The 18398-nt window shown below is 43.0% G+C and overlaps 1 protein-coding gene across 9 annotated transcripts in view; it reads right to left on the bottom strand.

The window, feature by feature from the left end:
• Nucleotides 1-18398, bottom strand: part of LOC124882651 (AP-3 complex subunit beta-2) — a 65709-nt gene that overhangs the window by 28384 nt on the left and 18927 nt on the right. For all 9 annotated transcript variants that reach the window (XM_047389143.1, XM_047389123.1, XM_047389131.1 and 6 more), the window contains exons 2-9: nt 15576-15651; nt 8646-8720; nt 8393-8488; nt 7094-7254; nt 6870-6936; nt 6368-6550; nt 5370-5567; nt 4073-4170 (exon numbers count right to left, since the gene is read on the bottom strand). In XM_047389143.1, the coding sequence (XP_047245099.1) occupies nt 4073-4170; nt 5370-5567; nt 6368-6550; nt 6870-6936; nt 7094-7254; nt 8393-8488; nt 8646-8720; nt 15576-15632 (935 nt within the window). In that variant the 5' untranslated portion in view covers nt 15633-15651. The remainder of the gene's footprint in view (nt 1-4072; nt 4171-5369; nt 5568-6367; nt 6551-6869; nt 6937-7093; nt 7255-8392; nt 8489-8645; nt 8721-15575; nt 15652-18398) is intronic.

Raw genomic sequence — 18398 nt, 5'->3', positions numbered from 1 at the left:
CGGGAATCAGATTATTTCCGCCTCTGAGGCGGAAACTGGTAGCATCTCTGCTACCCTCCCCTGGATAGAGGACCTGGGGATAGGTGCAACATCAGCCTGTGTTCGGCCCCTCCCGTTGTCGGGCAACCACCCCACTCCCGGTGTTGGACATCACAAAAAAGGTAAGCTAGCGCTAAAGATGTCCCTGTCCCTGCGCCGCAAGGCCTGCCTCTCACATATAACTTGGTAGAGAAATTCACTTTGGGACATTTCAGCTGACGAGACCCGGTCTGGCCCCGCTTCCCAGCGGTAATGGCGTACTGGTCGGCAGTGGCAGCCAAGCCCCTGCAGCTGAAGATGCCAGTCTACAGATTCTCAACCGACGGGATGGTGGAGTACTTCTCGGATTAGGGCTTCCCTCTGGTTCCTACACTGGGGCCCACCCTGACTGCAGTGTTTGGGGTCAAGGCGGGCTGGCACATCGGAAGACGGCTGATGCACCTCTCCCCCAGCGATCAGATCACAGCTAGGCTCACTATTGCACCCATCAGTGTGCCACTCAAGCTGCAACATTGCTTTCTTCGCCTACAGCATCTTGAAGAAGCCTTGGGAAATGGATCTCCCACCAGAAGATGCAGAGGACTTCTGTGATTTTGCTGACACCATCCTGAGCCTCTGTGCAGCGTCAGCTGTGTGCTCCTCCCGCATTGCCACAGACCCTGCTGCAGCGCCAAATGTGGCTCCGTCTCTGCTCTTCCATCTTGGACGTTTTAAAAAAAAGAGCTCCTAGAAGGTCCTATCAGCCCGGATGGACTGTTCGGCCACCATTTTCAGTTCGTGATTCAAGCAAGGTGAGACAGCAACTTTTGAAAGGCGCCATGATTTCACGGTCTCCATCCTCTGCTTCTCCATCTCTCCAACCCAAACATGAGCCCACAAGAGCACCCCATGCTTCTAGTGCGGAGTCAACCTCTCAGCTTTCTCTCTCCTGTTCTCCCCACCTGTCAGTGGGTATGAACACAGAGGATGTGCAGCAGGAGCCCTCTCTGAAAACTGGAAACTTTAACAAAGCGGGTAATGGCAGCAGGGGCTCTAAACTGGCTCATGTTCATGAAGTCCACATCACGGCAAATAAATGCGCACCCCCTCTATGAGCACTACTCAGACACAACGACAGCTGTAACATCCAGTAGTGTGCAGTTAAGGTAGGAAATTTGCAGAATATTAAAATTTAAAGCATGTTTACTTATTTTATTTCAGACTCCTTACAATTTTATCACTTTAAGGCAGCATGGAAACACAACTGTTAAGCATGACCATAGAAATAACTTAACATCACTCTCTGCTGGTCAGGCAGTTAGTCGCTTCATTCTTGTTCTCTTTCTTAAATCTTTCGTATAGCACTTTGGTCAGCTGGTATGTTGGTTTTTCAGTGCTTTATAAATAAACTGGTATGGTATTATATGGTTTGCCGCTACAATAAGGAGCAATGTGGTCAGAACAGGCAAGGTCTTTCAAAGAATCCAAGCCTTTTGTTAGGCTAGACTTACAAACTCACAAAATGGCATTCTAGGCCATACACATAATTTCACTGAGCTATCAAATCTGGGTTTAAATTAACAATCAAAGTGTTTTTTTACCTTTTATAATGACCTCCACTTTCTGCCTGTCTGTGTCATGTGACCTCCTGATTTCCCCAGACAACTAACAGTGTAGTAAAAAGAGCTGTGCATGTAGTAACTTAAACACTACCTGTTAAAATGTATGACCTTCAAAATAAAGTTTTAAGTTTGCCAAGCATGTGAACAGCTTGCTTTCTGCAAGTTTAGTCCACAAACACTTTACTGGAAATGCACTTAGATATGTCCCTAGTCAAATTATCAATGAGTATTATCAAAACAGAAAGAAAACAAGCTAAGTTAGCATGGCATTTTAGCAAAGAACTTCACATGAAAACTTCATCAGTAAGAGCAAAATGTGAGTTTATTGAAGGCTGTAGCTGTAGGTGTCAAGTTTGATATATCTATAGAAACAAGGTTGTCCTGTAGAAACTGCTGCTGGGAGAAAATATCTGTTCCTGTGAAGCATCTGGAATCCAGCATCTGGAACATCGCTGGTAGGTAAGTTAAAACTGATTAAATATACTGTACAATTTAAATGTATTTTAAAGTTGTTAAGCATATGCATGGTATTGACTTTGATGAAGTATTGAACTGCGACTCTGTATTGGTAAATGCCTGTTCTTAAACAGCTTGAATCTGTATCGGGAACAAAAACATCCTGATTGAGATATCCATACAAATCACAAAATGTGCCAACTGGTGGTTTTTTTTTTTCAATAAAGAGCATAGCATCATAAAGAAAAACAGAAAATCTTGAATATTCACAGTGACAACTTTAAATCAGAGTTGTGTATTTTCGTAGTTTCTCTGTTAAGAAACTTGTATTTAAACAATGAAGGGAGCTCTACCAGTTACAATGAAATGTGAGACAAAATACACTCTACAGGAAGGAGTTTAATAAAACCTATTGCCCAGTTCAGTGATTTTGTCTGACATAGAGAGGTGCTGCTGTTTGAATCCTGTTGAATGATGATTCCATTAAACCCAGAACCACTTGTTTAATAAGAGCCTTGACAGTCCACAGGACTTACAGCCTGGAGGCCGCCTATGTGCTGTCATCTCTCTGTATGGTTTATGCTTTCATGTTTACTTCAGCTTCACTAAGCCCCTTGTTTAATATCCATTTTCTGCTTTAGAGCCTAAAAGATTTATTCTTCCTCCCTCCCTTTGTGCTTTTGATGTTATTTACTACCTTATATGGTTTTGGGGTTATTAAAGCTTATTTTCTCTCACTGAGCTGCTCTTTGAGCTCTTTATGATTCACATTTTTACAGTGACTTGCAAAAGCATTTATACACCTTACATTTTTCACATTTTTGTGAAATAAAATAAAGAATATACAAAATCTTTAAAAGGCCAGGGATAAACTTCACAACTTCAAATTTAAGGCAGGGCTAGATTATATTGCATCCCCACAATCTGTGAAAATCTCACAGAGAACTGTTCAATCCATCAATGAAAAAATGTAAATAGTGTGGCACAACTGCAAACTTACCAAGACCAGGCCTACCTAAAAGACTGGCCTGGCAAGAACATATAAGCTGCCAAGACACCTCTAGACGTACTGTAACTCTGGAGGAGCTGCACAGATCAAGTGAGAGAATTTGTCGACACTAGTCATGCACTCAACAAATCTGGCCTTTATAGAAGAGTGGCAAGAAAGAAAACCAATTTAAAAGTTGCCACAAGCCATGTAACGACACAGCAAAAAGGGTGCTCTGGTCAGATGAGACCACAGTTGAAATTTTTGGCCTTTGTGCATCACCCTAAAAACACCATTCCCACTGTGAAACATGGCCATGGCAGCAGTAGGCTGTGGTAATGTTTTCCTTTAGAGAGGACAGGGAAACTGGTCAGAGTTGATAGAAGATAGATGGAGCTAAATATAGGGCATTCTGAGAAAGAAAAACAAATAGACGCTCAAAGAGGTTCAGACTGGGGTGCAACCAGAGGGAGAATTGAATGGTTTAGATTAAAGCATATTCATGTGGTAGAATGGCCCAATCATAGTTTAGATGTAAATGCAATTCAGAATCTGTGGCAAGGGTTGAATTGATGTTCATAGACACTCTCGATAAAATCTGACTGAGCTTGGGGATTTTTCAGTCTTTAGATGTGCAAAGTTGGTCAAGACATGCCCCAGAAAAGTTGCAGCTGCAATTGTAGAAAATATATTTAACAAAGTGTTGAATCAGGGCAGCTCAATACAAATGGCACAGAACATTTGTAAGAATTTTACTTGTAAAAAAAAAAAACAACACATGTATCATTTCCTTTCACAGTTATGCATTACTTTGTGTTGGTCTGTCTTCTGCAATGAAATATGTTGTAGTTTTTGGTTGCAACGTGACCAAACAGGAAACAGTTCAAGGGTGGGAAAACTTTTGCAAGATGCTGTTTTTTAAGTAAAAGAAAGGACTACAAATAACCATCTTGATTACTTTTAGAATGAAGAAATATATAAAACTCACCTGTGGCTTCTTAGCAGACGGACCAATGCTTTGGCAATCACACCAACTTCTGCTTTGGGGGCCAAGTGGAAATACAACTGAGCCACAGCCATCACTACCTGGAATGTGCATATTTGTCAACATTATGTCTCAGTAAAAGAATAGTAATTGAAACCTTTTACAGTAATTTCCCACTGTCTGCTGTCAGCTGGTTAATTTCCTTCTGTTTATTACAATTATAATCCATCACTGGCTGTTTTACAGCTTTGTGTTGCAGTGCAGATGTGGAATGTGTTTGGATTTACATAGGGAATGTGCTAAATATGCATGAAAGAGCAGAGACATGCTGATTTGTTCTTTGTATACTGCTCTCACCCTAAAGAGGGGAACAAAATAATCAGGCAGTGCATTTATTAAAAATACCGGCATCTGTTTCTTATAGTGTTTTAACACAATACAGTCAATCAGCATGTTAGAAACAATTTGAATCTACATTACAGGTTATAAGGTGCATGTCCCACAACAGTATGGGTCCAACATTTATGAAATGTGCACATTTGGAAGTCTCCTTGGGAATTTTGTTGCTTCTTAAATGTTAAATCCTGTCTGATTTAGATGTTAATGAGATGACATGCTTAAAACCTGTTCATCCATCCATCCATCCGTCCGTCCGTCCGTCCGTCCGTCCGTCCGTCCGTCCATCCATCCATCCATCCATCCATCCATCCATCCATCATACTGCTGTGCCTTATTATGGTAGCTCACACAATGAGTTCTGAATTTGCTGCCAGTGGAATGTACCTAAACAAATCTCAAAATAGAGGTACCTCGGAGGCATGTTGATCAGATGCTCATCCCACCTCAACTGACTCTGCTTTCAGTTCTGGTTTGAAACAAACCATGTGTAAAAAAAAAAGTTATTATTAAATAGATTTTAAGAAAAGCCTGAACCCCAAACAGGATAAGCTTCACGTGTTCGCCAACTTTATATTATCAGTCTAAAAATAAGGAATGAAAATTTGACCCAGGCTGACAGCAGGATTATTCTTGCATGAAGGTCCTTTATTCATTTCTTTGGCGATATTTTAACTTGCTCACATGATCTTTGAGTAAAAACATCTCAGACTGAATGACCTGCTCAGAGACCCTTGAAATGCTTCAGTGATAAATTATTGTCAACAATACTCAACTTTTTTTAGAAAATTCTGAGACATTTGTGGTTTGTACCACAACTCTAGAGCAATGCTGAAGAGCTCTCCAGCTTCACACTAATACACAGTGCTTAAACAGAATGTGTGGAGAGGTGTGGTGGTCTCACAGCTGCGTTTCGACTCTGCAGCAGTGGCTTGGTGTTCCTCAGCAGCAGCCGGTGGTCGGGATCCATTACGTAGGGCTTTCTCTTGGCCATGGCAGCTGCCTCTGCTTTGTTCTCCTTCTCCTCCTCGTCCTCATCTTCATCTTCATCTGAGCCGTAGAAGGTTTTATCACCGCCACCCCCCTCCTCCAGCAGAGCCTCCTGCAGTCAGTGGGGAGTACACTGATGGTAAACTATCAAAAATAATTATTTATTAACTATTTCTGTAGAATAACAGGAAACAATTGCTTTGCTCGTTTTTCACACCGTAAAAACAAAATGAAATTTGCTCTTATATCACTGGGATTTTGGTCCACTAGTTGCTGCAGAACAGTTTTCATTCAGCCACACTAGAAGATTTTCGATCATGACTAGTCAGTTTAAGGTAAAACCGCAGCGTTTCAATCTTAATTTTGTTTTTTAACCATTCAAAGATAGACTTGCTGGTGTGCTTTGGATCATTGTCCAGCTGTGTAACCCAAGTCTGCTTCAGTTGAAGGTCACAAACTAATGATTGGACATTCTTCTCCTGGATATTCTGGCAGAAAGCAAAATCATCCAGTCCATCACAATACTACTTCCATGTTTGACTTTATGGTGTTTCTTTTCTGAAATGGTGTTAGATTTACGTTAAGATATTTACGATTTCTATTAGTTGCAGATATTCCATTTGGTTTTTGGTTTTTAGTTTGAGTTGCCTGCTGCAAAGCTGTTCATGCAAGGCTACAGTTTGGCTGTAATTGATTTTTAAATTATTTATTGATTATTATTTAAACTAAAACCTTTGACATTTCCCCCAATAAAAACACTTGTTGATCTGATCATAATAAAACCAAATAATATGATAAGCTTAGAAATAATGATCAAATATTAGTCTAGAAATTACACACTAAAGAAAAAGCAAGGAGAAGTGAAAATTGTTGTTAATCATTCCTCACACATCTGCATGTTTTATTACTCACATTGACATTTGGGTTGAGAAACTGGGTCCTTGCGTAGCGGGTCAACATGTTGATGATGACAACCTGGCCCCACTCCTCCACGTCGATCAGCAGGTTGCACAGCTTCCTGTAGTTCTTGTGGATCAGATCGATTCGCTCCGGGCACACCTCTTCAAAAGCCATCACAACGCTACCTGCCACCAGCTGTAGCACATTTTAAGTCACACAACAGCTGATGGTGTTACGATTTCATTCCCAAACACCTACTGCTAGCGGAGCTAAATGCTATCTGTCCAGGAAAGTGACACAGGTAAAATCTATGATCACCTAATTTGGAATTTGCTCAAACAGGAAGTAAAAACAGAGACTGGTCAAACAATTGGTGAGCACAGAAAGCAGCCTGGTGTTTGTTAACACCAGCTGGCTTTGATGTTTTCTCCTTTCCAAGTTTCTATTTGTGGGAGCTGAGCAAAAATATCCAGAAGGTACAACTAAATAAATAAGGTAAATAGCATAAACTTACAGTGGTTTTGTCAGCCAGGAGTTTCTCTATGACTTCTATCAGTTGGTCTTTTTGTTCAGGATCTAAACTGAGGTGAGAAAAAAACAGTCATTGCTAATGAGAAACTTCACATATGGATTCAAATGGCGGAGCAGTAGCATGTTTCTAAGGCAGTACTTTTCACACGGGATATTGCACCAAGGTTTGGTGCACTATTGTTTTCCAAGCTGGAGGTGGAGCAGTACCTGTAGAGTTTCGGGATGGCATGTGCAGCTGTCTTCCTGACATATGGAGACATATCTGAAGCAGCTTCTTTGATGGCCAGCATCATTATAGGGACGATGATTGTAACTCGTATGCTGGACAGGACTCGCAGGGCACTGGCTCTAATCAGCTGATTAGGATCCTACAATTAAAACGTTTATAACAACATTAAATTAATCCAAAATTTTAATATTCATGAGCTTGTACATCTATTTAAGATTACTCAGGTAATAAAGGTACTAAAGGTATTAACTACCCTTCAATGTTAGTAATCTAACCTGACTAAGGTTTTCTGGGTATTTAAAGAACTCTTCAACTGTGTGTCCTCTTAGTTATGGGGTACATCAAGGCTCCACATTAGGATCCAATCTCTTCTCATTATATATGCTTTAGTTTTTAAAAAGCATTACATTGCATTCCCTTTTATTGTTTGGCTGAAGGCCTACACTAATCACACTTTAAGGCTTCTTTTGAGACTTTGCTTAACCAGTCAGTCATTTTCTACCGCTTATTCCATAGTGGGTCGCGGGGGAGCTGGTGCCTATCTCCAGCAGTCTATGGGCGAGAGGCAGGGTACACCCTGGACAGATCGCCAGTCCATTGCAGGGCAACACACAAACAACCATGCACACACTCATTCATACACCTAAGGGCAATTTAGAGTGACCAATTAACCTAACAGGCATGTCTTTGGACTGTGGGAGGAAGCCAGAGTACCCAGTGAGAACCCACGCATGCACAGGGAGAACATGCAAACTCCATGCAGAAAGCCCCTGGTCGGGAATCAAACCCAGGACCTTCTTGCTGCAAGGCAACAGTGCTACAAACTGCGCCACCATGCAGCCCGCTTTGCTTAACCATTTTAGTAAAAAACTTTCACGGATGGGTAGGAACTTTCTTAATCTAACCACAAACACAACAAAATATTAGTTGAGACAATTACATTTCTCAAAGGCTACAAACTGTAAACAAGTAGGGAAAAAATAGCAGCGAGTGGGTTGCAGTGATGATGTATATGTTGCAATCTCTGAAGGTTTATTTTATAATTGTTGGTCCATTAGATGTTTCAAATAGGCCACACACAATGAACTTTAAAGTCATTTTTGACAGTGCCTGTAAACTTGATAAACAAAGATGAAACTAAGGTTTGTTACTACCTTTAAGGTCTATGCTCACTTAAATGACTTTAAGACAAATTCTGTTTCAGACCTCATGCAATCTGGTTTTAAATGTAACACAATCTCAACATCCTGGCAACATGAAAGAAATGTTGAATGTACCTTTAAGCCCCGCTGGAATGTAGAAATTGAGAGCAGGGCGAGATCTTGCTGTTCCTCTGCGTAACGCACCAAGTAAACATAGACCAGCTTCTTTACCTGGAATAAGCAGGAGCAAGATGGAAACAAACTGTTCGAGCAAACGAAGATGAAAAAACTGAATACAAAAAGGCTCTTTTTCTATTTGCATCAACAACACAAGCTAAAATAAATAGAGGCCATAACACAACATACTGCGTAAAAAACTGTAACCAACCTCAATGTTTTTACACGCCACATTTTTCACCACAGCTGGGAAGAGGTCTGATGCATTTTTGCCACGAGCAATCATCTGGAGAGAAAACAGGAATGTGATGAAAGGGGGATTTCCAGATGTTTTAAACTCTTTTCAAGAAACAAGTGGGTCACTTCTTTTAACCTAAACACTAAATGTATGCCATTGGCCTGTTTAATCAAACATGGGGAAAAAAAATAATGACCCACTTTGTAAGGGCTACAACAGAGGTCTCCATATCACAGACAACAGCCTGGATCTGGATTGATCTAATTAACAATTTATTAAGTTAGCATCTCTTACAGCAATAAGGCTTCTTGTCTCAATGCAGGGAAACATCAGCTAGTGGAAAAGTAGCAATAGGCTGTCTCTAAAATGTGAGGGTCCAGTTTTATTTAGACAGACTCCATGTTCTTTTTTTCTGTAGAGAGTTTACAACCTGTTTGTTTTATAAGTTCTCAGATGGTAAAGAATATTAAACTTCACAAAGTTAAAGTACTTTCTCTTCAGAGTTACATGCACTAAGACTACTATACTGCTATACCTTGAAACAATTTTAAACAATTTGGGAAGACCCAGATGTCATGGTTTCCTCAAAGTATAATTATTCCCGATATTTGAGGTAAATGGAGGCTCACCTGTGAATATATTTTAAGGTAACACCTCAAACACACTGTTTGGCTGTGTGACATCACAGAAAAAATCTTAAGAAATATTCTAAGGTATCAGGAAATTGGTAAACTTTCAGAAGCCTGATTCCTAAGGTATAACTTCCAGATGTCTGTAGGAGCCATGTTCATTTGTTCAAGGTATTAAAGTATAAACTGCATGGGAATGTCCAGCCATGAAACAGTTCAGGTTCTGTGTCCGCAAACATGAACAAATTCTGGTGCAAAATGTGCATATAAACCTCACAACAAAAGCAAAAGATCTTGTCAAGATGCTGACGGAAATTAACAGGAGGATGTACTTATTTACAGTGAAACGAGTCCTGTACCAACAGGAAGCAACAATGAAAGAAACGGATAACACTATGCAAATGTACTCAGGGTCAAAGAACATTGAAATGGTCATCATAATGACCATTGTTAAATTTGGAGGAAAAAGGGCGAAGCTTGCAAACCAGAGATTATGTGGGTGTTTTCCTGCCGGGGGTTACTGGTGTGCTTATAATATAATATAGATGGCATCATGAGAAAAGAACATTATGTCCAAATATTGAAACAATATCTCAAGTCATAAGCCAGGTAGTGTCATGTATTGTGAGGTTGGACCAAGACCAAATCATAAGAATGGTGAGTTTTCATAATGACACAAAAACATAAACTTAAAGCAAGAAACAATGAGAACAGGACAATAACCAGGCAGGATGCGAAGGAAGAAACCAGCGGAGAACAGCGGAAACTAGGGGTACACTGACATGAAAATTTGGGCCGATATCAATATCTGATATTAATATCGTAAAAAAAAACAACCACATAGCTGACATTGCTTCTCTGCTTCAGTTAAACACCCCACAATCCTGTGCTGCATCGCTATAAGTGTCATATACCACATGGCCAACCCCCTCCCCTCCCCCTCCAGAAACACATTAACAAATGATAACAAGAAATAAATATAGGTTATTCATATTGGCCCAGCTTTACTTACACGACAGATACCCATATGTTAAAAAATTTGCTAACATCAGCCAATATTCTTAATGCCGATATATTGTGTTTCCTTAATGAAAACCAAGGAGCCTAAATACTGAAGAGAAATGAAGGCTTACATTGAAACCAGGCGAGTCAAATCAGTAGAATGCAGAGCAGCTTGGAGCAAGGGAGCTGAGGGAAGGAGACTAATGAACACAGACGAAGCTGAACTAAAACACAAAAAGATCTACAAAAAAGGCAAAAGCCTGACACTAACAAGAGAGAGAAAAAAAATGTACTGAGAACATAACAAGAAATACCTAAAACACAACATGGTAAGACATAAATAACAATAATGAAACCCCAAAAATTACTCGTACTCGTACTCGTCATCTTCTGCTTATCCGGGACCGGGTCGCGGGGGCAGCAGACTCAGCAGAGACGCCCAGACGTCCCTCTCCCCAGACACCTCCTCCAGCTCCTCTGGGTGGAGCCCAAGGCGTTCCCAGGCCAACCGAGAGACAGTCCCTCCAGCGTGTCCAGGCCGTCCCCTGGGCCTCCTTCCGGTGGGACGTGCCTGGAACACCTCCCAAGGAAGGCGTCCAGGAAGCATCTGGTATAGATGCCTGAGCCACCTCAACTGGCTCCTCTCGATGTGGAGGAGCAGCGGCTCTACTCCGAGCCCCTCCTGGATGGCCGAGCTCCTCACCCTATCTCTAAGGAAGTGCCCGGCCACCCTACGAAGGAAGCTCATTTCAGCCGCTTGTATCCGGGATCTCGTTCTTTCAGTCATGACCCAAAGTTCTTGGCCATAGGTGAGGGTAGGAACGTAGACCGACCGGTAATTTGAGAGCTTTGCTTTTCGACTCAGCTCTCTTTTCACCACAACGGACCGGCACAGTGGCCCCATTACTGCGGCAGCCGCACCGATCAGTCTGTTGATCTCCCGCTACATTTTTCCCCCACTCGTGAACAAGACCCCGAGATACTTAAACTCCTCCACTTGAGGCAGGAACTCCCCTCCAACCTGAAGTGGACAAGCCACCCTTTTCCGGTCGAATACCATGGCCTCGGACTTGGAGGAGCTGATCTTCATACCAGCCGCTTCACACTCAGCTGCGAACCGCCACAGTGCATGCTGTAGGTCTTGGCTAGAGGGGGCCAGCAGGACCACGTCATCTGCAAAAAGAAGAGACGAAATCCACTGGTCCCCAAACCAGACCCCCTCCGGCCCTTGGCTGCATCTAGAAATCCTGTCCATAAAAGTTATGAACAGGACTGGTGACAAAGGGCAGCCCTGCCGGAGTCCAACATGCACCGGGAACAGGTCCGACTTAGTGCCGGCAATACGGACCAAACTCCTGCTCCGGTCGTACAGGGACCGGATGGCCCCTAATAAAGGGCCCCCGATTCCATACTCCTGGAGTACCCCCCACAGGGCATCACGAGGGACACAGTCGAATGCCTTCTCCAGGTCCACAAAACACATGTGAACCAGTTGAGCAAACTCCCATGAACCCTCGAGCACCCTGTAGAGGGTATAGAGCTGGTCCAGTGTTCCATGGCCGGGACGAAAACCACACTGCTCCTCCTGAAGCCGAGGTTCGACTATCAGCCGGACTCTCCTCTCCAATACCCTGGCGTAGGCCTTACCAAGGAGGCTGAGGAGTGTGATCCCCCTGTAGTTGGAACACACCCTCCGGTCCCCCTTCTTATGAAGGGGGGACCACCACCCCAGTCTGCCAGCCAAGAAGCACTGTCCCCGACCGCCACGCAATGTTGAAGAGGCGTGTCAACCATGACAGCCCAACAACATCCAGAGATTTGAGGTACTCAGGGCGTATCTCATCCACCCCCGAAGCCTTGCCACCACGGAGCTTTTTAACCACCTCGGTGACTTCAGCCTGGGTGATGAAAGTGTCCAACCCCGAGTCCCCAGCCTCTGTTTCCACCACGGAATGCGTGATGGCAGGATTGAGGAAATCCTCGAAGTACTCCTTCCACCGTCCGATAATGTCCTCAGTCGAGGTCAGCAGCCTCCCACCCCCACTATAAACAGTGTTGGCGAAGCACTGCTTCCCCCTCCTGAGGCGCCGGACGGTTTGCCAGAATCGCTTCGAGGCCAACCGGTAGTCCTTCTCCATGGCCTCACCGAACTCCTCCCAGGCCCGAGTTTTTGCCTCTGCCAAAGCCCGGGCCGCAGCACGCTTTGCCTCACGGTACCCGTCAGCCACCTCAGGAGTCCCACAAGCCAACCACAGCCGATAGGACTCCTTCTTCAGCTTGACAGCATCCCTTACTGCCTGTGTCCACCACCGGGTTCTGGGATTGCCGCCGCGACAGGCACCGCAGACCTTACGGCCGCAGCTACGGGCAGCAGCATCGACAATAGATGCAGAGAACATGGTCCACTCGGACTCTATGTCTCCAACATCTCCCAGGATCTGGTCAAAGCTCTCCCGGAGGTGGGAGTTGAATACATCCCTGGCCGAGGGCTCCGCCAGGTGTTCCCAGCAGACCCTCACTATGCGCTTGGGCCTGCCAAGTCTGTCCGGCTTTCTCCTCCTCCAGCGGATCCAACTCACCACCAGGTGGTGATCAGTGGACTGCTCAGCCCCTCTCTTCACCCGAGTGTCCAAAACATGCGGCCGAAGGTCTGATGATACGACAACAAAGTTGATCATCGACCTCCTGCCTAGGGTGTCCTGGTGCCAAGTGCACTGATGGACACCCTTATGTTTGAACATGGTGTTCATTATGGACAATCTGCGACTAGCACAGAAGTCCAATAACAAAACACCACTTGGATTCAGATCGGGGAGGCCATTCCTCCCGATCACGTCTCTCCAGGTGTCACTGTCGTTTCCCACGTGGGCGTTGAAGTCCCCCAGCAGAATAATGGAGTCCCCGGGAGGGGCACTATCCAGCACCCCCGACAGGGACACCAAGAAGGCCGGGTACTCCGCTCAAGATGACAGTCAGAGACCTATCCCCAACCCGAAGGCGCAGGGATACGACCCTCTCATCCACTGGGGTAAACCCCAACACGAGACGGCTGAGCTGGGGGGCAACAAGCAAACCCACACCAGCCCGCCGCCTCTCCCCGTGGGTCAATCCAGAGTAGAAGAGAGTCCAACCCCTCTCAAGGAGATGGGTTCCAGAGCCCACGCTGTGCGTGGAGGCGAGCCCGACTATTTCTAGTCGATATCTCTCCTTCCCCCCCAGCGAGGTGACATTCCACATCCCTAGAGCCAGCCTAAGCATCCGGGGATCGGGCCGCTAAGGTCTCCACCTTTGTCCGCCACCCAATCCTCTTTGCACCGGTCCCTCACGGTTCCCCCTGCAGGTGGTGGGCCCACTGGGGGATGGCCTCGCGTCTCTCGTTCGGGCTTGGCCCGGCCGAGCACCAGGTGCTCTCCAGCGAGTCCCGACCCCAGGCCTGGCTCCAGGGTGGGATCCCGGCTCCGCCGTACCGGGCGACGTCACGTGCCTCGATATTTCCGTCCTCATGAGGGATTCTTGAACCGCTCTTTGTCTGACCCATCACCTAGAGCCTGTTTGCCATGGGGACCCTACCAGGGGCATTTAGGCCCCAGACAACATAGCCTCTAGGATCATTTGAGCACTCAAACCCCTCCACCACGTTATGGTGGCGGTTCAAGGAGGTGTAATGGGAATTGTTTTATTAAGTGCTACCTCACTCCTCAGAACATCTGTGTTAGATGAGGAAGCTGTAAAGCCAGTATCAGAAGTTTAATGGTTAAAACCCATCATTTAGGGTGATGTCTCAGGAAGGGCAGCTGGGTCTGTTCCTAGATAACTTTGTCACCTCTGAACCCGAGGAGGGTCTAGGCCATAAAACACAGACTCTTTGAAGTTGAGATAACACTGTCATGTTTGGTATAAATACTGTGTGTAAATGTTGATCAGGGCTCTGCTTCACTGACTAACCTCAGTGACAGGATCTTCAAACGCTTAATGCCTTTGAATAAAACTTACAAAGACAAAGTCCGGATTTTCTCTTGTTGTGAGTCAACTTCTCTCCATTTTGATAAGAAAATTCCACTACAGAGGAGACCCCAAAAATTATTAAAACACAAACAAATGATGGAAACCCAAACATTACGGCAGATAGTTAAAACATTGGTGCTCCAAAGGACCCTGACATAACGGCAAATAAGTGAAAAAGTGGCTTAAGGACAACAAAGTCAGTATTTTGAAGCCCTGCTCTCAGTCCCCTTGAAAAATTGCCGGCAGAGCTGAAAAGGTGTGCATGAGCAAGGTGGCCTACAAACCGGACCCAGTTGCACCAGTTCTGTCTGGAGGTATGGGCCAAAGATCCAGAAAACTATTCTGGGGAGCTTGTAGAATTAATGTGCAAAATGTTTCATCCAAGACATGCAGTTCAAAGGCCATGCTACTGAATACTGAGGACACCTAAGTAAACCTCTGAATTTAAAGAAAGTCATTAGATTTTTCTGATTGTCAAGGATTTAGCAAATATAAAAAGGTTATCTTGGCTATATGTTTTTTCATAGTAAAAAAGCTGACAATCCTATTTTAGCCATTCCTTTTGGCTGAGTCCATAACTCAGTAAACCCAACCCTGCTGTGTGAAATCAACCCAGCCCTGAATCAGCCCATTTTTGACCCAAGACTGGGTTAGCAACATAAAAAATGGCTTGTTTTTAACCCAGCGGTTTTAATAGTGTATTGTGTCTCTCTTGATGCTCCTTAACATACTTTTATTGTCCTGTAGTGGCGATGAATTGAAAGATGGGTGTGGTGTTTCAGATAAAGAAATCTGACACAGATCATGAATTATTGACAGCTGACATCACAGATTGGACCTGTTAACATCTTGGTTATATCATGCAAGACTATCTCTGTCTTACTGCTTTAAAAAGACTTAGAATGTTGTGTTGAGTCAAAATACAGTGCCTTGCGAAAGTATTCGGACCCCTTGAACTTTCAACCTTTTGCCACATTTCAGGCTTCAAACATAAAGATATAAAACTTAAATTTTTTGTGAAGAATCAACAACAAGTGGGACACAATGGTGAAGTGGAATGAAATTTATTGGATGTGTCAAACTGTTTTAACAAATACAAAACTGAAAAGTGGGATGTGCAATATTATGTGCAAGGGGGCCAAATACTTTCGCAAGGCATTGTAAATTTGAAGTAATGCGTGTTCTTGTAGCACTCCTTCTCCTCCCATAACACAGAGCCAGACTTGCTGATCAGTAAAAATCCAAAGTAAATCTCATTCACACTCACAGCCACAATCCGTTTCATTGCCTCAAGCTTCAGGGAGTCTTTGTTGCTGTCCAGCATCTCCTTCAAGTCGTCATGCCTGTCAGGAAAAAGCATGCAGGATTAGTTCACAGCACAATTTTATATTAGAAGGAAAATGCAGAACTTAACTTCAGGTGTCAGGAAATTAAGGCCTGGTTTTAACTTTGAATTCACAGCTCATAATTTTTCCTTTGAAGTTTACAATTTGGTTTGCAAAGTAACCTGTGATAAAAGGCAGGTGAAAGGAAAGGAGCACAATCCCTGAGAAAACACTGACTTTTTCTGACTCCTGCTGTTTTGTAGAAGAAAACTGTTTTTTCGTTAGATGTTGTTGCAGATTGACAAATAGCCATGGTGATTGATGCCCAGCTGTCCAGTATGTGGTTATTTGCACCAAAAAAAAACAGACACTTTCCATGAGTATGTTTACTACAGTTAATTCCTACTTTTCATCATATGAAGGAGCAGAATCACTACATCTAAAACATGACTGACCTAATTTCAAAGCTTGAACTTACCTTACAGTGCTGGTGAGAAACTTGCATACATACAAAAAGCTATAATCAGGATAAATATTATTAATTTAGGGCTTTTAATGATGGATTCGAACTGTTCCTCTTTAAGAGTGAACTGATACAACACTCAAAGTTAAACTCAAATACTAGGCAAAAAATGTGAACGTAATGTGGAAGTTTCCATACAGGCTCAATCATATGCATACAAAGCCACTAATATTTGAATAAATACCACTTAGCAAGTTGCAGGAAGCCACATACTTTTTGTAACCATGGGCAAGGTCCTGGTAAAATTCAGGCAGAACAGTTCAAGGACATTTTTTTAACACAATTGTCAAAGCTCATTTAAATTTGTTGGTAGCCTGGCAATGACGGGACTTTCCTGCATAGACCACGAGTTTTCTGTTGGGTTCAGGTTAGGGCCATTCCAGAAACTTAAGGTTAACCTGCTTTTTCCATTCCAGAGCATGTTTTAATCTGTGTTTGCCAGCAATGTCCTGCTGGTACACCCAACTGAGTCCAGCTTTCAATCATCTAGATTTTAGGTAAAGTTGAAGAATGTGAAAGTTGCTCTTCATCTTAATTATTCCACCCACTGTTTATGAAACACGAGTACCACTGGCAAAGCAATAGTTCTTTAGGATAATGCCACTGCCACCATGCTTTGCTGTATGTTTGAAAGCCTCACGTTGACTTCTCCAGACACACTTTGTCATTGTGGCCGAAAAGCTCTGTCTTTTTCTCGTATGACCATAACGTTTTTCTTCAGAAGGCATTAGAATGGCAATATTCAGGGGCAGCTCAATATCTCGGAAAAATGACAACACACCTTTTGGTTGCACGGTTATGAAGCACAGCACACGACGCCCCACCTCCACTGAATCTGGAGATGGGACTTCAAAATACCAGTGGGAATATGCAAAAAGCTGGTCACCAGTTATATAAAAGGTTTGATTGGTATAAAGCAAATAAATATTTTCCCATTTATTAACCTTGGGACATTGTTTTATAACCTATTCCTATATTAAACTTCTCCACAACTTTATTCCTGACTTTATAATAGTAATAATAATAATAATTTATATGTACAGCCCTTTACAGTAACCACTAGGTTAACCAAAGTGCTTTACAGTGAGTAAAATAAAATAAAATGCACAAAAAACAATCAATAAAACAGCGATAGAGAATAAAAAAAAAAAAAAACATAGAAACATAAGAAAAAAATTGTAAAAAGTGTCACACTACTAAGTATTAAAAGCCATCTTAAATAGATTTGTCTTAAGTCTCGACTTAAAGAAGCCCAGGTCAGAGATAAGTCTTAATTCGGCCGGGAGTTTATTCCAAAGTCAAGGAGCTGCCACAGAAACGGCTCAATCGCCCCAGTGCTTATATTTAGACTTGAACTCTTCAAGGTGCTGATTTGAGCCCCTCAAGACTCGGCCATGCACATGAACAGTTAAAAGATCACACAAATACAATGGACCCAAACCATGTAGAACTTTAAAAACAAGCATTAAAAGTTTAAAATTAATCCTAAACCTAATGGGGAGCCAGTGAAAGGATTTAAGTATTGTTGTGATGTGATCCTGTTTCCTAGTGTTTGTTGTAAAATGGGCAGCAACATTCTGGATGGTTTAAAGGTGACTCAATAAAGACTGATTTATACCGAAATACAAGGAGTTACAGTAGTCCAGATGTGAAGTTATGAAAGTGTGGACAGCCTTTTCAAGGTCATAACAATTTAAAAAACTTTTGGCTTTGGCTAAGAGCCATTAGTAAAAGAATCTCGTCCTAACCACATTGTTTATCTGTTTGTCAAGCTTTAATTTTGAGTTAAAGAGCACACCAAGATTTCTAACAGTAGAAGTGTAGCTGAGAGAATAATCAAGGCCAGCTGCTGTACTGTTCCGAAATACAATACATTTGTTTTTTTCCTCATTTAAATTTAAAACATTTTGAGCCAGCCACTGCTTAATATCTGACATACAGACAGACAGTGAAGCAGCCGCTTCATCCCTGTCAGAATTTACGGGCAGATATATTTGTATGTCTTCGGCATAGCAGTGAAAGGACAGGTTGTGTTTGGCAATGATTGATCTAGGTGGTAGCATGTAAAGAGAAAAATGTAATGGGCCAAGGAAGGAGCCTTGTGGGACACCACAAGAAAGAGGGACAGTAGAAGAAGACTTGTCACCAATCATTACAGAGAAAGAAGTATGAAGCAAACCATTTAAGTACTATGCCTTGAATTCTAACATTTTGACTTAAACGTGACAGACGCACCAAGACA

The sequence above is a fragment of the Girardinichthys multiradiatus genome, chromosome 2, assembly GCF_021462225.1.
Source record: "Girardinichthys multiradiatus isolate DD_20200921_A chromosome 2, DD_fGirMul_XY1, whole genome shotgun sequence".
Classification (NCBI taxonomy): Eukaryota; Metazoa; Chordata; class Actinopteri; order Cyprinodontiformes; family Goodeidae; genus Girardinichthys; species Girardinichthys multiradiatus.
This window is presented reverse-complemented; position numbering and strand designations above follow the sequence as displayed.